The following is a 19394-nucleotide window of genomic DNA, read 5'->3' as shown; positions in this document are numbered from 1 at the left end:
CATCACTCCATGCATCTGTTGAAGTGGGTTTTAGCCCACAAAAGCTTATGCCCAAATAAATGTTAGTTTCTAAGGTGCCACAAGGACTCCTCATTGTTTTTACTAGCATACTGTGTAGCATATCTGAAGGTAAAGGGCTTGATCCTGCAAACATTTTTTGCATCTGAGTAACTTGATTCATGCCTATAGTCTCAGTGGGATTGCTCACATCGGTAAAATTAAGTGTGTGTGGGAGTGTTTGCAGTATCAGCAACATTTTTAAATAATATTTTGGCAGCTGTGAGTCTTTTGTTCAAGGTGCTTTTATTTTTTTTCTTGTTTTTATATAACACCTATGTTCCTGTGACAAACTGATGTTGTTTTGTTACATGAATTTTGTTTTACGGAAGCCAATTCACAACATATCTTACTTGGACCCTCCATTTTAATTCCTATTTCCTGCACTGATTTTTGTTTGTTTGTTTAGTGTTTCATTTTTCCTAGAAGAAAGTTCTCTTAATACAGAGGTGTGTCAGCATTCCCAAAATTTAAGTGTTTTTTTTTCCGCACTGTTGGCAATTATTGAAATTAAAACACATGCTGTATCTAGGCATTATAAAGGAGACCGTATCCATGAGCAGCTGAGAGGAACATCAGCCCTGCACTGTGCTGCTTTTTTAAAGGACGGGGTTTATGAAAATCAGAGCAGCAAGCTGGAAAAACAGTCGATCTCTTTGTAGTTCAGAGCAGCAGTTTACATATTTCACTCAGAACAGTACCTTTAAAATCCTTGGCTTAGTCTGTTAGTTTTTCCCCTACACTATTCTAACTAGTTAAAACTAGCTATGTAGACTGTGAACATACACAGTATACAGCACCTCTTCCAAAGCGTTCCTTTGGCTGGCTGGTTGGCTGGAAGATAACAGAATTCCAAACATTACTATTTTTCACTCCTGTGAGGAATTCTGCTGTTAAATGTGGAAGAAACTTGGTAACAGGAATCTCTCGTCTTCGTGTCTACAATATATGATGGTGATGTGCAAAATATTCTGTAGTGAAGTATTGTTGGTGAGCTAAAATTCCATCCACTGATCAGGTAAATTCCACCCACCATGTCGTTCAGATCCTTTTGTCTTTATCCTTTGACATAGTGCGTATATTATGTTACAGTAGCTCCATGGTGGGGGAAGGGAGCTCTCACTCATTTGATCTGTGTGTTTAATTACATTATGGAACTCTTTTTAAATGCTAAAATGCTTTTTAAATGCTAAAATGTATATCATGAGAGAGAGCAAGGAAAGTGAATAAAAAAATACATCAACTATGAGCAAAAACTCAGAAACATGCAGTCACTTCTGTTACCATTGTAGGCCCCTGGGCACTTCTTACCTGCTTGTGCAGGTACAGTAAATGCCAAATGGAGTTCTTTGATCATTGTTCCACACTAGCTGCCTGTCTCCTGATTTTTGGCATTGCTTTTCATTAATTGGTCACTGCTGTATAGGGGAGAAGTTCTTCTATACTTGGTTTTAAAGAAAAAAGACAGGGTTGTCTTTAAGGACAAAACCTTAGCTTGCGGACTTCAATTAAAATTGTTTTAAGTCCTTTGTCAGTACTTTCAGAATTAAAAGCTATGGCTTGTAAACATAGTAAGATCAACAATGTAATACTTGTCTAGTAAACCAGTAGTACATGAACTATTAAACATCTGACTTGCTCAGTTAAAATTCCTGTTTAAATTTAAACATATGCATTAAAAAGCATAACTCAGTGGTTCTCAAACTTTTTTTTTCGCAGACCACTTGAAAATTGCTGAGGGTCTCTGTGGACCACGTAATGATCTTTCCAAACATTGTTTGTACCAGTAGCTAACTATTGTAAAGCGCTTTGGATAAAAGCACTATATTAAAAAAAACTTAATAATAATTAATATTTTTTGTTCTACAAATAAAAGCACACAACTCATATCTTAAAATCGGCAGTCTTACCTTTCTAATGCGATGGATGTGCCCTTTCTCCCCCACCATGGCAGCCCCCGAGCTGGGGTGTCTCCCCCACCACAGCAGTCACAGAGCTGAGGCTGGGAAGGAGGACCACCACCTCACCTTACATGTGCATCTTCTCCAGGGTCCAGGCACCTAATTAGTGGAGCCACACTTGCACGACTCCACTAATTAGGTGGTGGCCCTTCATTCTCTCATGTGCAGATGCGCACCGTAGAGGGAACTATCTGTGGACCACCTGAATGGAGCTCGCAGACCGCTGGTGGTCCGTGGACCACAGTTTGAGAACCTCTGCCATAAATCACTGTGCCTTTCCTTCTGTGCATGATGCACTGCCATGCTTCTCAGCCTGCCAACACTGGGAATTCGTAATATCTGTTCCATCATATTGATGCTTTGGGTCTAATATAACTGTGGATAGTGGGGATTGAGTCTTCTTTTAAAAGTTATCAAATTTTCACCTCTGATCCAAAGCCCACTGAAGTCAATGTGCATCATTAATTACAGTGGGTTTTGGATTAGACCTTGTAAATTGAGTTCTTGTTGCCATTCTAATTTATTTTGGCTATTGTAGGTTTGCTGTGGAACTTGTCCTCCAATGACCAGCTGAAGACCCTGCTGATCAGAGACACCCTGGAGCCACTGACAGAGACCATTCTTATCCCCTACTCTGGTTGGCCAGATAGAGATTACCCAAAATCGACTATTGTATCTGACCCTGATGTCTTCTACAATGCCACAGGATGCCTGAGGTGAGTTCTCCATCTACAAATACCCTAAATGCTACTGGTGAGAATGCTGGGTTGAACACTCTTTTTGAACTTCATATGCTTCCAAGCACAGAGGGGAATGTCTTGTTTTCAGGCTGATGTGTAGGTCAGATTTTGAAATGCCAACCTAGAATGCATCTGAACTGAAGAGCTGCTGATCAGTATCAGAAAAACAACTTTATCTATAAAGTTCCTACAACCCTTTCCAAGGGGTGCTGCACAGCTAAAACTTTTCAGTAAAAATGACCAGTAATCAAGGATCCAGGTACGCAAGCCTTATTCGCATTGAAATCAAGGGGAAGGTACATGTGAGCAGGAACTGTTGCTGTGGCTTGCAGGATTAGGCCCTAAATATACATTATAATATTAAAGGTCTTTGAAAAAAATCCCAGGTGCACCATTACAAAGTCTGAGCAGGGGTGGGGAGAGTCATTTAGTCCAATACAAGGGAAGACAGTCATTTAAAAAACCCCTGAAAAAATACTTTTCCAGTCAGTGTTGTAAAGCGTAGAGGGATGGGTGAAGCTGAGTATCCAACAGGAGTGGTTTTCCAAACCCTGGGGCCGTTGTAGCAAAGTTCTCTCACCTACTGCTCTAAACTGTGGATGGTGAAAGGTAGTGATCATCTCCACGGGGAAGAGATGTCAGAGCACATGTATCTCATCCACAAAAATACTGCCTCTGACACAGTTGTCACATCACTTGCAAAATCAATACCTGTTTAATTTTGTTCAGTATAATTTATAGGAAGAGTGAAGTTCTCATTCAAATAGTAGCTGTACATTTGGTAGTCTCACAAAAACATGGTCTGCCCCTTTGTTTTCTCCCTCCCATACACGCCCTAAATACTTAACATACTCACACACAGCTTGGATATTTGTCAGTACCTCTGGGCAGCCGGGTGGATTTAGGATTGCAATAAATGAAGCATTCTTATTTGAAAAGTAATTTTGCAATGCTCATTGATGCGGCTGGAGAATAAAAGTTAAACCAGAAAGTTTATTTAGTTATTTTTTTTATTGTGCTAGAATGAAACATTGTTATGGAAAGTACTTACAAATTGTAGTAACAGGTTTCAGAGTAACAGCCGTGTTAGTCTGTATTCGCAAAAAGAAAAGGAGTACTTGTGGCACCTTAGAGGCTAACCAATTTATTAGAGCATAAGCTTTCGTGAGCTACAGCTCACCTCAGTGCATACATACATACAAAGAAACCTGTCTTAAGCATTCAAGTGACTGATATATCGATTCCTTGATTAGAACATGGCCTTCTAATAAAGGTGAAGCAAAGCTGTATTGTGTACACGTATAGCTACTTTGGGGTGGTTTCTTAAGATATTGTCAAACAAGGCAGAAGGCTGCCTGTTCTATTGATTTCACTGTCGTGGGGGTATTTTCTGAAATTCTGCGTTCACTGACTGCTCACAGGCAAGACTTCAGCAACGTGGTTACCTTTATAATTAATGAAGCTTAGGGTATTGTAAAACAATGGCTTGTGCAGCCTCTGGAGAGGAGGCTCCAGGTACATGAGCAATGCAGGTGCTTCTGTGGTGAGTCTGTGACACTGGGATCAGTCCCATGCAGAATTTGCTCCTCTGCCTTCCCAGCTGTTGTAACAGTGCTATGAAGCAGTGATGTAGCAAGGGGAAGGACGTCAAATACACAGCTGCATTATTTATGGTCCTCGAGCTGACCAAAATATTTCTATTCCATGCTGCTGTACTGCATCTGCTTGAGTGAGACTGGATTCCAGAGGTCCCCAAGCAGCTAGCCCACTGAAAAGAATCACCATAGGTAACAATTTAATTTGTGAACTCAGCTATCAAGCGTTTAGGTTCTGATCCAGTACTAAGTAAAAGAAGTCTTTCCATGGACTTTAAGGAGTCAGGATCATTGAATAACCAAATGAGTAATTTACAAACTATTCACCCAGGAATTGTAAAACAGACACTATTCAGTTATAGTAATTTTATACCAAACACTTACTCACTTACTTACTGATAAGTGTTGTGCCACTGACTTTTTACTTGTTATTGAGAGCATGGATGAGATGCAAAATTAGCCCATGGAAGCCTAAGGTGTGTCAGAACTGGAGGTTAAAACTGAACAGTCAGTGAACACAGTTGTATTCCCCTCTGTCCTTTCAGTCTGCAGCATATGGTTTTTTTCTTTAAATCTGATATGGGATACACTGAGACACACCTTCGTGGTGGAGACATTACAGAAATGTTCCTTTGTCTTTAATTGAAAATAATCAGCTTGCAGATGTGTGTTTTGTTAACAAATTTTTTGGCTTTGGCATACAGATCTCCTTTAGTGGAATAGTTGCATATATATTGCAGAAACCACTGCTGCTGCGCTAAAGGTATTGCATAAGCCATTCTCCTTTGTCAAACATCATGGTTTTACAGCAAACATGCAGTCGTGGTTATACCAGACACATGTTCAACCATGACAGGTTTCAGAGTAGCAGCTGTGTTAGTCTGTATCTGTAAAAAGAAAAGGAGTACTTGTGGCACCTTAGAGACTAACAAATTTATTTGAGCATAAGCTTTCATGAGCTAACGCTCACTGATGAAGTGAGCTGTAGCTCGCGAAAGCTTATGCTCTAATAAATTTGTTAGTCTCTAAGGTGCCACAAGTCCTCCTTTTCTTTTTATGTTCAACAATGAAGATTCTGTTCCTGTAGGAACACTGAAGGCCACAGATATCCTAACTACTAATTAACTTCTGCTCTAAGGAATAATAAACCAATATAAAAGGCAAGACATTTTATTTGAAGGATTATAAAACCAAACTGAGGCAAATATTAACTACTTGGTATAAACTTTTGTGTCCTAGTTAATGTCTACTATGGGGTACTGTACATACAACTAAAAAGATAATCCTGGCACCTATAACTGTACCAAAGCTTTGTGTATGCAAAGAGATATGCCTGTTAGTTGTGCCCCTTTACAATGGGCATCTGTCATCTTAGGCTCGATTAGTTATTTGTTTACATATATAGCCCAGAACAGCCACTTCATAGCCAGGTTGCAGAGGCATAGAATTATTCCCAGTTCTGGCCGGGTACTAGTCTTACACAGCTTATTGTGGCAACTTAACAAACCTTGATATTTGCTTAGTAAAGGATAAAGACTTACAATGTGAACTGTTTTGGATCAAATAAAAATGGACATTGAGCCAAACTCGTCGCTGGGGTAGCTCCACAGAGTTCAGTGGAATTACAAAACCTGTTCACAGAATCAAAAGAGTTTTGATTAACTTTTTTTCAAAAGTCTTTTTGTTTGCACTCTTCTGCCCTTCCCACTTTTGTGTAATGAAATACCACGAGAAGATGTATTTCTGACCAAAATGAGATCAAGAAGTACTGAGGAACTCACAAATAAGGCTGACCTGTCAGATTGTGTAACCCAGTTCTTAGTGGAAAAAAAAGATTCTGATAAGATTTAGAATCCTTGCCAAGCCAAGCCTTATAAAATTGTCCATTTTCAATAAAGGATAAAGAGAAATGGTCTTGATTTTTTTCTCTCACACTTCAACATTGTTGTTGTCCCATAGATTACAGTGGAATTACCCCTGCTGTGTGTCTGTATTAAATATAGGAGAATCTGGCTCAAAGGATCACTGAAATCCAAGAGAATGCTACAGAAAAGTCATGCAGTGAAAAACAGGGCACAGAAGGTGCTATGCTGGCAAATAATTTGTTTTAATGTATATACATTGCCAGAATATAAATCTGTAATTAGTCCTTTCTTTTGTAATAACTGCTATGTTTGTTGCTCATGTTGTTAAAGTCTGTAGCCTGCAGCCTGTATTGCAGCATGAAAGCTGTGCTTTGAAGTTTAAAAATTATGCGTGGCATATTTCTCGTGTTAAAGGTGAACTGCAAAGCTGCTTTTCAAAAAATTAACACACTCTTCCTGATATCTTCATGAAGATATTCTTCATGAATAGCTGCAGAAGATAAATGCAGGCCAAAAAATAAGTAAGAAAAATGTTTTTAAAAATTGACATTGAAATATTTAAAAATGTATTACTTCTTTACTTACAAGATAAGTCCTAAATTCAAGATTCACCTTCAACAGCTGATAACATTGCAAATAGCTAGAACACTGCAATGAACACAGGAAAATGCTTACCACCTCTGTTCCAGTGTGTATATGATCTTGGTCAATTATTGCAGGAGAAACACAGAAGTCCAATCTTGAGGCCAGGATCAGGCCCATGAGCAGGGGTGGGGAGTGGGCAGAGGATGAAGGTTGAACTGATTTTCATATATTTTGCTTTGAGTGTTAAAATATTGGCACTGTTTACCCTGAGCAAGTGATATGAGTGATAGTGGGTTGTGATTTTAGAAGAATTTCAAAATCCCTTCCTACTGTGATATTTGTGATCCCCCTCCAATTGTGTGCTCCCTTTTGCAAATACTGCCGGTTATAAAGCTGAACATTAGAAAATGATCAGGCATGTTTCAGTGGCTGTCAGACACTGAGCTTCTGACACAATGGCATTGTTTGTATCTGAAAGCAACTTCTGCATTGTGTCCTGAACACGCAGAGTAAATCAAAAGAAAGGGTGTGTTGCCTAACAACCAAGCAAATAGATAAAATTGGCTTTATTATTTGATGAGTTAGTCAAAGGAGTGCTGCAGACCTGGCATCGAACCCAGGAAAACTGTTGTGGGTTTTAAAGGTAATGTTGCATGTCTTTCTCTTGATCTGAAAGTACTGCACTCTGCTCTGCTTTGGCTTCATTCATTCCACAAGTGGAACTAGATGGGTTGGGTAGCCTCACAGCCTGAAATATTATGGTAGCCACTACACACTGAATATATGGTCTTGGGCAGGGGTTCTCAAACTGGGGGTCGGGACCCCTCAGGGGGTTGCGAGGTTATTACATTGGGGGTCGCGAGCTGTCAGCCTCCACCCGCTTTGCCTCCAGCATTTATAATGGTGTTAAATATATTAAAAAGAATTTTTAATTTATAAGGGGGGTTGCACTCACAGGCTTGCTATTTGAAAGGGGTCACCAGTACAAAAGTTTAAGAACCACTGGTCTTGGGTATGTCAGTGAATGGCTGATATGGCTCTGCCTTTAATATAAAAAACAAAACCCTGTTCTTAGCACAAGACTTCGTGTTTCTTTGCTGTACTTTGAACACGGATGAGAATGTGATCTCCCTTTTGGCATGAAATACCTGTTCAGAAGGGTTCTTCATGAATAACAGGAGATGAATGCCTTGCATTGGACAGAAGATGATTTGTTCTGCCCGAGCTGCTGCAGAAGCAGATTTACACAAACCAGGCGAGAGGCAGAGCTCCTTAACTGCAGAGTGGGAAGGCTGCTTCCTTATCAGAGCTGTGTGCTGCCCTTAATAGTCTCTGGAATGTTCATTCCCGCTTCACTGTCCACTTCTCCTTCTCCATACCAATTCATTCTTTGTTTAAAACAACACAGACCTAGGGCGTAGGACCTAGTGCTCAGCATACCACAGCCGCCAATCTTTCTTATTTCAGCAGAGGAGTCCTGGCTTTTTAAAATCATTCCTATGGGTCGCTTTATAACTGGAATGTCCCACAGCAAAATGTATCCCAGTTCTTTGAAAGGACGGATGGCCTTTTGCTTAAGGAACTGACCTAGGGCTTAGGACATCTGGATTTAGTTCCCAGTTGTGACTCAGAATTCCTGACACGCCTTGGAAGAGTCACTTAGTCTCTCAAAATGTGGTTGTACAGTGCTCAACAGACTGGAGCCTGTAGGTGCTACTGTAATATAAATTAGTAATGATATTACACCTCTTTGACCCCTGTTGCAGCAGGACCTTTTTACATTATCTCCATCCTCTAAAGTTTCCTTCCAATTATTGCTATCTTTTCTGGTCTCCCACCCAGCTTCACAACCCATTCATTTCCTCCCTGTTCTTTCCAGCTCAGCAGCTTGCAGCCCACCACCTTAGTCAGTTACTAAATTCATCCCTGAATTCGCCAGCACACTGCAGCATTGATTCAGTACAGCCTCAGAACAAAAAGCACCACCTGTTGATTCACAACATCCTCTGTCCTCACGGTGCTCCCTGAAGGACTCTCATCTACTTTCTGACCTGGCCTGACCCTGCTTAGGGCCAGATGGTCGCAGCCCTTACTTGGTCATGTACAGGGGAGTAAGTCTTCCCTCCCTGTTACTCCCCTGCTCAAATTGTGGTAGGGAACGAAAAGAGCTATGGCCATACACGCGCACACACAGCTGGGCACACAGTGGAGAGTAAAGGGAGGGATGAAATAACTTACTTCTCCCTAGATCAGAGGAGGAGTTGTGCCTCTGAATCATAATTTGTTCTTGGTTCTGCTCCTTAGGCAGTGCAGCCATGTGCCAGCCCTGGCCAGCAATTGTAAGGCTGCACTCTAGCCCTTTGTAAGATCTGACAGTATTACATATCCATGCACTATGGCTGCTGCTGTCAAAAATTCATACATTCGGATGGTTTTTTGTGCAGTGATTTTAAACTAGTATGCGGTGGCATAGTGCAATTCCATATCAGCGAGTGTGTCTTCGCTGGTAATGGAAATTCCATACTTCTCATTCATGATATTTTTAGCTCTTATGTGCTAGTGAAACTATTTTTGATATGCACAAGCAAGGCTGTTACACCCACACACACCTCTGTTGACATAACTGTAAACTGACAAAAGGACTTGTTTCAAGTGTGTTGCATCTGAGAAAAATTAAAATTGCAAAGCAACACCGATGGACACCATGTGAATAAGCTTGATTTCCAAGTGCATTAATTCTACTCAGTATAATTTCACAAGGGAATGTATGAACTCAGAACTATGCATACTAACAACAAAGCATGACTGAAAAGAAAACTGCAGTTATAGTGTGTCCTTGTTTAAACTGTATGAATACCACCAGAGGCAAAAAAACATGAGAATTGCATTGGCAACATATAAAACACCACATCTGTTTTACAATGCGTAAACAATAGGGAACTTTTAAAGTGGGAGCTCATCAGCTTTATGGCATTAATAAAATTTTAAACTATTGTAATTTGCCACCTGGTTGTGTAAACATTTTTTGATGAATTTATTGTGATGGATTCATTTAAAGGGAAATTTTGATACTTTGTTTGTGATGAACTGTGATATCAGACTGTATTTTATATTGTTTTCCAACAAAGAACCTGAAATGTGGTGCATTATGCAGGCCCCTCCCCAGCAGAACTGCCTGAGGCCTAAATAGTGAGGCTTAGATTTATGATGCCAGCAGTCTGAAATTCAGATCATGTCATAAATATAAAGGGAAGGGTAAACCCCTTTGAAATCCCTCCTGGACAGGGGAAAGCTCCTCTCACCTGTAAAGGGTTAAGAAGCTAAAGGTAACCTCGCTGGCACCTGACCAAAATGACCAATGAGGAGACAAGATACTTTCAAAAGCTGGGAGGAGGGAGAGAAACAAAGGGTCTGTGTGTCTGTCTATATGCTGGGTTTCTGCCGGGGATAGACCAGGAATGGAGTCTTAGAACTTTTAGTAAGTAATCTAGTTAGGCATGTGTTAGATTATGATTTCTTTAAATGGCTGAGAAAAGAATTGTGCTGAATAGAATAACTATTTCTCTCTGTGTATCTCTTTTGTAACTTAAGGTTTTGCCTAGAGGGGTTCTCTATGTTTTGAATCTAATTACCCTGTAAGGTATCTACCATCCTGATTTTACAGGGGGAATTTCTTTATTTCTATTTACTTCTATTTTTATTAAAAGTCTTCTTGTAAGAAAACTGAATGCTTTTTCATTGTTCTCAGATCCAAGGGTTTGGGTCTGTGGTCACCTATGCAAATTGGTGAGGCTTTTTATCCAATATTTCCCAGGAAAGGGGGGGTGCAAGTGTTGGGAGGATTGTTCATTGTTCTTAAGATCCAAGGGTCTGGGTCTGTAGTCACCTAGGCAAATTGGTGAGGCTTTTTACCAAACCTTGTCCAGGAAGTGGGGTGCAAGGTTTTGGGAAGTATTTTGGGGGGAAAGACGCGTCCAAACAGCTCTTCCCCAGTAACCAGTATTAGTTTGGTGGTGGTAGCGGCCAGTCCAAGGACAACGGGTGGAATATTTTGTACCTTGGGGAAGTTTTGACCTAAGCTGGTAAAGATAAGCTTAGGAGGTTTTTCATGCAGGTCCCCACATCTGTACCCTGGAGTTCAGAGTGGGGGAGGAACCTTGACATGGTGGCATAGTGGTGGGATTAACCTGAAATCATTTTGAGATCCAGTTGAGATTTTTTGAACTAGAAATACAGATTTTAAAAAGGAAATTTTTTTTTCCTTTGGAAAGGAAGTCCAGAAAGCAGCTGAAACTGAAAGCAGCTTGTTTTTTCTCTGCTTTGTGGCCAAGCAGAGACAAAAGGGGATTATCTTTGTGAATTGCAGGTTTTCTTTGCCTGGAGGCAGGGTACTTAACTCCTGCAGGGAAATTCACAGTCTTCCAACCCAGAGTTTTGTTTTTTTTTCTTTTCTTCCTAAAAGTAAATAGGGGGTGTGTGTTCTACCCATTTGCTTTTTCTTTGGGCTGGGTAAGCAGGTTTCCAAGTAGTTGGAGGTTTTTTGCTTTAATTTGGGCCCAGAGCGGAGACAAGGGAATTGTCTTTTTCTGTAGGCTGACAATCACTATCAGAGAATAGGTATTCTATTCCAGCACAGCAAAATTTTACAGCCAAGTTTTGTTTGTTTGTTTCTAAACCTCGGGTGTAAAGTTAGTTAAAAACAGAGAGGTTAGAATGACAAAATCCGCAGCTCGACTACAGCTGGAATTAGCCAAATTTCAGGCTGAGGAAAAACAAAGGGAACATGAAAGACAGACAGAACTCATGCGGCTGGAGAAGGAGGTACAGGAGGCTGTCCACAAGAGGGAAATGGAGGCAAGGAAGCATGTGGAGGAGGAGAAGGAAAAAGAGAGGAAGCATGTGGAGGAGGTGGAGAGGATAAAGGCCCAGCAGAATATACCAACAAACCCTAGCAATCCTTCTCCAGGTACCACTTCCCATCCCAGAAAGTTCCCCACCTACAAGGCAGGTGATGATACTGAGGCCTTCTTAGAAAACTTCGAAAGGGCCTGCCTTGGGTACAACATCTCTACTGACCAATACATGGTAGAGCTGAGGCCGCAGCTCAGTGGACCCTTAGCTGAGGTGGCAGCTGAAATGCCTAAAGAACACATGAACAAGTATGAACTGTTTAAATCCAAGGCGAGAGTCAGAATGGGGATAACACCCGAGCAGTCTCGTCGGAGGTTCAGAGCCCTAAGGTGGAAACCAGACATGTCATTTACCCGACATGCCTACCACATTGTGAAACATTGGGATGCCTGCATATCAGGAGCAAGTGTTGAATCTCCAGTAAATTTGCCCTTCCTAATGCAAATGGAACAATTCTTAGAGGGTGTTCCTGAGGAAATAGAAAGATACATCCTAGATGGGAAACCCAAAACTGTAATCGAGGCAGGAGAGATTGGAGCCAGATGGGTGGAGGTGGCAGAGAAGAAGAAAACTGGTTGCAGTTGGAGCGGAGACCAGAAGGGACCACCCCAGACCACACCCTATTACTGGGGGCTGCCCAAAGCCCCACCTACCTCCCAAAGAACCCTCCAGACCCCTTATCGTCCCGCCACCCCGTTCTCCAGCAACCCTCCTCGCCCCAGTGACCTGTCAGCTGGACGATGTTTTAAATGCAACGAGCTGGGGCATGTAAAGGCCAACTGCCCCAAGAACCCCAACAGATTACAGTTCATTGCACCGGAATCACACCAGAGGTCCACAGGCCCAGATACCTCCCAGATACCCTTGAAGCGGAGGGAAACTGTGAGTGTGGGCGGGAAGAAGGTCACCACGTGGAGGGACACCGGAGCACAAGTGTCAGCTATCCATGCTTCCTTAGTGGACCCCAATTTAATCAACCCAGAGATCCAAGTGACGATTCAACCCTTCAAGTCCAACTCTTTCAATTTGCCTACAGCCAAGTTGCCTGTCCAGTACAAGGGCTGGTCAGGAATGTGGACTTTTGCAGTCTATGATGATTATCCCATCCCCATGCTGTTGGGGGAAGAAGACTTGGCCAATCATGTGAAGCAGGCCAAGAGGGTGGGAACGGTCACCCGCAGCCAGGCTAAACAAGCCGTGAGGCCTAGCTCTGTTCCGGAAACTTCTATCAAGACCCGGTCAGAGGTGATGGACCCGGACCCCAGGCCAATGTCTGCAACAGCAGTAGTGGATCCAGTCCCAGAGACCCAGATGGAACCAGTCCCAGAACCGGAACCAGCCGAACAACCAACACCAGACCCAGTGTCAGCACTGAATCCAGTACTTGCAACCTCAACACCAGAGGGCCCCACCGACCCTGAACTGGCAGCAGCCGATAACCCTACACAAGAGGCTCAGCCGGAGCCTGAATCCCAACATAGTGCACCAGCGGAGAGCGGTTCACAGTCAACAGAAACAGCTCCATCCCCTATATCGCTTCCAGAGGGACCAAGCCTAGGTCTCCAATCCAATGAGGAACTGATGTCTCCAGCATCAAGGGAACAGTTCCAGACTGAACAGGAAGCAGATGAAAGCCTCCAGAGAGCTTGGACGGCGGCACGGAGCAACCCACCGCCTCTCAGCTCTTCTAATCAATCCAGGTTTGTTGTAGAAAGAGGACTTTTATACAAGGAAACTCTTTCTGGTGGACACCAGGAAGACTGGCATCCTCAGAGACAGTTGGTAGTTCCAACTAAATACCGGGCCAAGCTCTTGAGCTTAGCCCACGATCACCCTAGTGGCCATGCTGGGGTGAACAGGACCAAAGACCGTTTGGGGGGGTCATTCCACTGGGAGGGAATGGGCAAGGATGTTTCTACCTATGTCCAGTCTTGTGAGGTGTGCCAAAGAGTGGGAAAACTCCAAGACCAGGTCAAAGCCCCTCTCCAGCCACTCCCCATCATTGAAGTTCCATTCCGGCGAGTAGCTGTGGATATTCTGGGTCCTTTTCTGGAAAAGACAGCCAGAGGAAAGCAGTACATACTGACTTTCATGGATTTTGCCACCCGATGGCCGGAAGCAGTAGCTCTAAGCAACACCAGGGCTAAAAGTGTGTCAGGCACTAGCAGAGATTTTTGCCAGGGTAGGTTGGCCCTCCGACATCCTCACAGATGCAGGGACTAATTTCCTGGCAGGAACTATGAAAAACCTTTGGGAAGCTCATGGGGTAAATCACTTGGTTGCCACTCCTTACCACCATCAAACAAATGGCATGGTGGAGAAGTTTAATGGAACTTTGGGGGCCATGATACGTAAATTCGTAAATGAGCACTCCAATGATTGGGACCTAGTGTTGCAGCAGTTGCTCTTTGCCTACAGAGCTGTACCACATCCCAGTTTAGGGTTTTCCCCATTTGAACTTGTATATGGCCGTGAGGTTAAGGGGCCATTGCAGTTGGTGAAGCAGCAATGGGAGGGATTTACACCTTCTCCAGGAACTAACATTCTGGACTTTGTAACCAACCTACAAAACACCCTCCGAACCTCTTTAGCCCTTGCTAGAGAAAACTTACAGGATGCTCAAAAAGAGCAAAAAGCCTGGTATGATAAACATGCCAGAGAGCGTTCCTTCAAAGTAGGAGACCAGGTCATGGTCTTAAAGGCGCTCCAGGCCCATAAAATGGAAGCATCGTGGGAAGGGCCATTCACGGTCCAGGAGCGCCTGGGAGCTGTTAATTATCTCATAGCATTCCCCACCTCCAACCGAAAGCCTAAGGGGTACCATATTAATTCTCTAAAGCCCTTTTATTCCAGAGAATTAAAGGTTTGTCAGTTTACAGCCCAGGGAGGAGACGACGCTGAGTGGCCTGAAGGTGTCTACTATGAAGGGAAATGTGCTGGTGGTGTGGAAGAGGTGAACCTCTCCATGACCCTTGGGTGTATGCAGCGACAGCAGATCAAGAAGCTGTGCACTAGCTACGCGCCAACGTTCTCAGCCACCCCAGGACTGACTGAACGGGCATACCACTCCATTGACACAGGTAATGCTCACCCAATTAGGGTCCACCCTTACCGGGTGTCTCCTCAAGCTAAAACTGCTATAGAACGGGAGATCCAGGATATGTTACAGATGGGTGTAATCCGCCCCTCTGAAAGTGCATGGGCATCTCCAGTGGTTCTAGTTCCCAAACCAGATGGGGAAATACGTTTTTCCGTGGACTACCGTAAGCTAAATGCTGTAACTCGCCCAGACAACTATCCAATGCCACGCGCAGATGAACTATTAGAGAAACTGGGACGGGCCCAGTTCATCTCTACCTTGGACTTAACCAAGGGGTACTGGCAGGTACCACTAGATGAATCTGCCAAGGAAAGGTCAGCCTTCACCACACATCTCGGGCTGTATGAATTTAATGTACTCCCTTTCGGGCTGCGAAATGCACCCGCCACTTTCCAAAGACTTGTAGATGGTCTCCTAGCGGGATTAGGAGAATATGCAGTCGCCTACCTTGACGATGTGGCCCTATTTTTGGATTCCTGGGCAGACCACCTGGAACATCTACAAAAAGTCCTTGAGCGCATAAGGGAGGCAGGACTAACTGTTAAGGCTAAGAAGTGTCAAATAGGCCTAAACAGAGTGACTTACCTTGGACACCAGGTGGGTCAAGGAACTATCAGCCCCCTACAGGCCAAAGTGGATGCTATCCAAAAGTGGCCTGTCCCAAAGTCAAAGAAACAGGTTCAATCCTTCTTAGGCTTGGCCGGTTATTACAGACGATTTGTACCGCACTACAGCCAAATCGCCGCCCCACTGACAGACCTAACCAAAAAGAAACAGCCAAATGCTGTTCAGTGGACCGAAAAGTGTCAGAAGGCCTTTAACAAGCTTAAAGCGACACTCATGTCTGACCCTGTACTAAGGGCCCCAGACTTTGACAAACCGTTCCTAGTAACCACAGATGCGTCCGAGCGTGGTGTGGGAGCAGTTTTAATGCAGAAAGGACCTGATCAAGAATTCCACCCTGTAGTGTTTCTCAGCAAAAAACTGTCTGAGAGGGAAAGCAACTGGTCAGTCACTGAAAAAGAATGTTACGCCATTGTCTACGCTCTGGAGAAGCTACGCCCATATGTTTGGGGACGGCGTTTCCACCTGCAAACCGACCATGCTGCACTGAAGTGGCTTCACACTGTCAAGGAAACTAACAAAAAACTTCTTTGGTGGAGTTTAGCTCTCCAAGATTTTGATTTTGACATCGAACACATCTCAGGAGCTTCTAACAAAGTGGCTGATGCACTCTCCCGTGAAAGTTTCCCAGAATCAACTGGTTAAAATCGTCCTTGAGATGTGGAAAATATTGTTAGTCTTTATGTACTTGGTAGTATATTTAGAGATGCATGTGTCTTATTAACTCTGTTTTTCCTAGAGCTCTAGGAAGAAATCCCAGCCAGTGTTCCACCCTAGCTGAGATTTGGGGGGCGTGTCATAAATATAAAGGGAAGGGTAAACCCCTTTCAAATCCCTCCTGGACAGGGGAAAGCTCCTCTCACCTGTAAAGGGTTAAGAAGCTAAAGGTAACCTCGCTGGCACCTGACCAAAATGACCAATGAAGAGACAAGATACTTTCAAAAGCTGGGAGGAGGGAGAGAAACAAAAGGTCTGTGTGTCTGTCTATATGCTGGGTTTCTGCCGGGGATAGACCAGGAATGGAGTCTTTGAACTTCTAGTAAGTAATCTAGCTAGGCATGTGTTAGATTATGATTTCTTTAAATGGCTGAGAAAAGAATTGTGCTGAATAGAATAATTATTTCTGTCTGTGTATCTTTTTTGTAACTTAAGGTTTTGCCTAGAGGGGTTCTCTATTTTTTGAATCTAATTACCCTGTAAGGTATCTACCATCCTGATTTTACAGGGGGAATTTCTTTATTTCTATTTACTTCTATTTTTATTAAAAGTCTTCTTGTAAGAAAACTGAATGCTTTTTCATTGTTCTCAGATCCAAGGGTTTGGGTCTGTGGTCACCTATGCAAATTGGTGAGGCTTTTTATCCAACATTTCCCAGGAAAGGGGGGGTGCAAGTGTTGGGAGGATTGTTCATTGTTCTTAAGATCCAAGGGTCTGGGTCTGTAGTCACCTAGGCAAATTGGTGAGGCTTTTTACCAAACCTTGTCCAGGAAGTGGGGTGCAAGGTTTTGGGAAGTATTTTGGGGGGAAAGACGCGTCCAAACAGCTCTTCCCCAGTAACCAGTATTAGTTTGGTGGTGGCAGCGGCCAATCCAAGGACAACGGGTGGAATATTTTGTACCTTGGGGAAGTTTTGACCTAAGCTGGTAAAGATAAGCTTAGGAGGTTTTTCATGCAGGTCCCCACATCTGTACCCTAGAGTTCAGAGTGGGGGAGAAACCTTGACAGATCACATTACATTTATTTCTATATCTTAAAGTTATTGGCCTCATTGGTCTCTCCATAAATTGGTAGTTCATTCGGGGCTCAGGTTCAAGTGGGAGTTTTTGGTTTTTAAATCACTTTTATAGTTCATGTTAAGATTTTGTCTCACAAACCACAGATCTTCTGACTGAAAGCTGTCATCTCTGAGGCAGAAGAAATCATTCAGCACAGATTCAGTGGCAGTCTGCGCTGGAATGGGGGAGGGAGGGAAAGATGGCTTTAAGCTGCCTTTGCACTCCTATATTCTGGGACTCTTCAGGAGCCCTCTGGGCTTGACTGACTTAGAGTCCAACTGCCAGTAGGCTTCTATGGGCCATGGAAAGGAGAGAATAGCCAGAGAGTAGTATGCTCTGGTCATGTCCCCTACCTCTCCGTTCCTTCGGTAAATTACCTTTGGAGATAGCAGGGGAGGCCAGTGTAAAGTTGCCTTGTCAGCTGTACACCTCTGAGCAAAAGCCCCTTACACAGAGGGCATTCCCTGGGGTGGAGACACCTACTTGTTGCCTTTAAGCCCCTTTTATGTAAAGGGGCCTTGAAGCAAACAGGGAATCAGGGCTAGGATCCTATATTGGGACACCGGGAGAGTGTAAATCTCCCCCCACCTCTCTTTCACCTGTGGGAGCAAAGGGGCACTAAAGATTTATAGCTGATGAGGAGATAGGCCCACAAACTCACTAGGTGGTCGTGGAGATGAGGTGAGCAAGGAGGAGGTGCTTGGCCACTGACCAGTCCATCAGTTCTTCATAGCATCGCTGTGGGGATTATAGGGGAGAGAAGGGAGCCTTTCCCAATGGATCTAGCAAAAGTCACCTCTCCTGCTTCCCTTTTGCATGCAGCAGCAAAAGTGGCTCATCTCCTCACTCCAAGAGGTGAGGCAAGACTGCTGCTGTCACTTCCAGCGAAAGCCTACTTCCTGTTCCCTCATGCCACATTCCAATCACTGCTGCTGTAAGGAAGCTCTGGGCCTTTTTCCCTCCTGGACTGAGCTCTCCTTACACTCACAGGAGATGTGGGCTTCTCTTCAACACTCACTAAGTTTGGGAAGTTGCTTATGCAGCAGAATTAATCTCTGGTTCTCGTTTGCTCACCAAGTGAGGTGAAGGGCAGTCACAAAAAAGGAGGGAAATATACATTTGTTCACTGTCCCAGTACAGGAGCTGGGACAAGGACTCTGATAATGTCTGGGCCACCAAAATAAACCCCAAAAAGAACAGAGCATGACTCCACCACTGCCTCTGGTTTCTGCTTTCAGCCACCTGGAAGTAGAAAGAGAGGCTGGGGAAAGAGGAAATACAATATGGAATTAACTCTGAAAGTGAATTTGAAGAACAAACTCTCAATTGGAGTTCAGCTCCAAAGGAACTACTGATTCCTGGCAACCCTTATGGAAAAGTCCTAATGTAATTTGCAGTTTGTATTGCAGCGGCATCTAGACACCAACCAAGTTGGTACCCCTTTGAACAAACACATAGAAATTAGAATATAGTAGGAGTGAAGCCAATAGGGTTCAAATAATCTATAGAATCCTCTATTAAATTCTATAGGTTTTTTAAATCAGCCTAATAAATTCTGTTGCTAGAATATAGTTCTCTATTAAGTGCTATATGATAGAATTTTTAAAAAAAATCTATAGAAAGGCTACTTGAATTTGGCCTCATAACTAAGACTTTAAATTGCAGTGAGCTGAAGAAGTATGAACTTGTTTTATGTCAATTTGTGGAATTGGGGAATAAGTATGTAGAATGCAGGGTATGGAGAAGGGAGTCGTCTTCCATTATTCAACACCTACATTTTATAACTAATGTGCAAAGGTTGCAGAACTTCTTCTCACGTGTAACTCTAGATGAGTGATCGTGGTTTGGAGGATTTAATTGGTTGAGATAACTGCCCCAAAGTATGGATGCTTATCAAGACTTGGGGTCTGCCATACTGTGGCAGAAATCTTAAAATAATCTTTCCGTTGATATTTTGACACATCCATTTACAGTCCTGAACTGAACTAGAAATCTCAGTGGCACATGAAAATTAAATAATGGAAAAAGTCTATCAAACTTGTTCGAACTTTAAAAAAAGTGTTGGTCCAGCTTCTGGGCGAAGGTTTAATACCTGTCTTATTCTATACAAATAGATTCACCTATCCTTCTACAGTATGTTATATTGTCTGGGAGTACTTGCAGGGTTTTAAGATGGCAACC

General features: G+C 43.1%; 1 protein-coding gene across 1 annotated transcript in view; it reads left to right on the top strand.

Moving 5' to 3' along the window:
- Window positions 1-19394, top strand: part of PKP2 (plakophilin 2) — a 60548-nt gene that overhangs the window by 28977 nt on the left and 12177 nt on the right. Inside the window, exon 6 of the mRNA XM_073329957.2 lies at window positions 2557-2734. Within this exon, the coding sequence (XP_073186058.1) occupies window positions 2557-2734 (178 nt within the window). The remainder of the gene's footprint in view (window positions 1-2556; window positions 2735-19394) is intronic.

This window comes from Lepidochelys kempii, chromosome 1, assembly GCF_965140285.1.
Source record: "Lepidochelys kempii isolate rLepKem1 chromosome 1, rLepKem1.hap1, whole genome shotgun sequence".
Classification (NCBI taxonomy): domain Eukaryota; kingdom Metazoa; phylum Chordata; order Testudines; family Cheloniidae; genus Lepidochelys; species Lepidochelys kempii.
The sequence above is the reverse complement of the archived record's forward strand: the minus strand, read 5'-3'. Positions and strand labels throughout refer to the sequence as shown.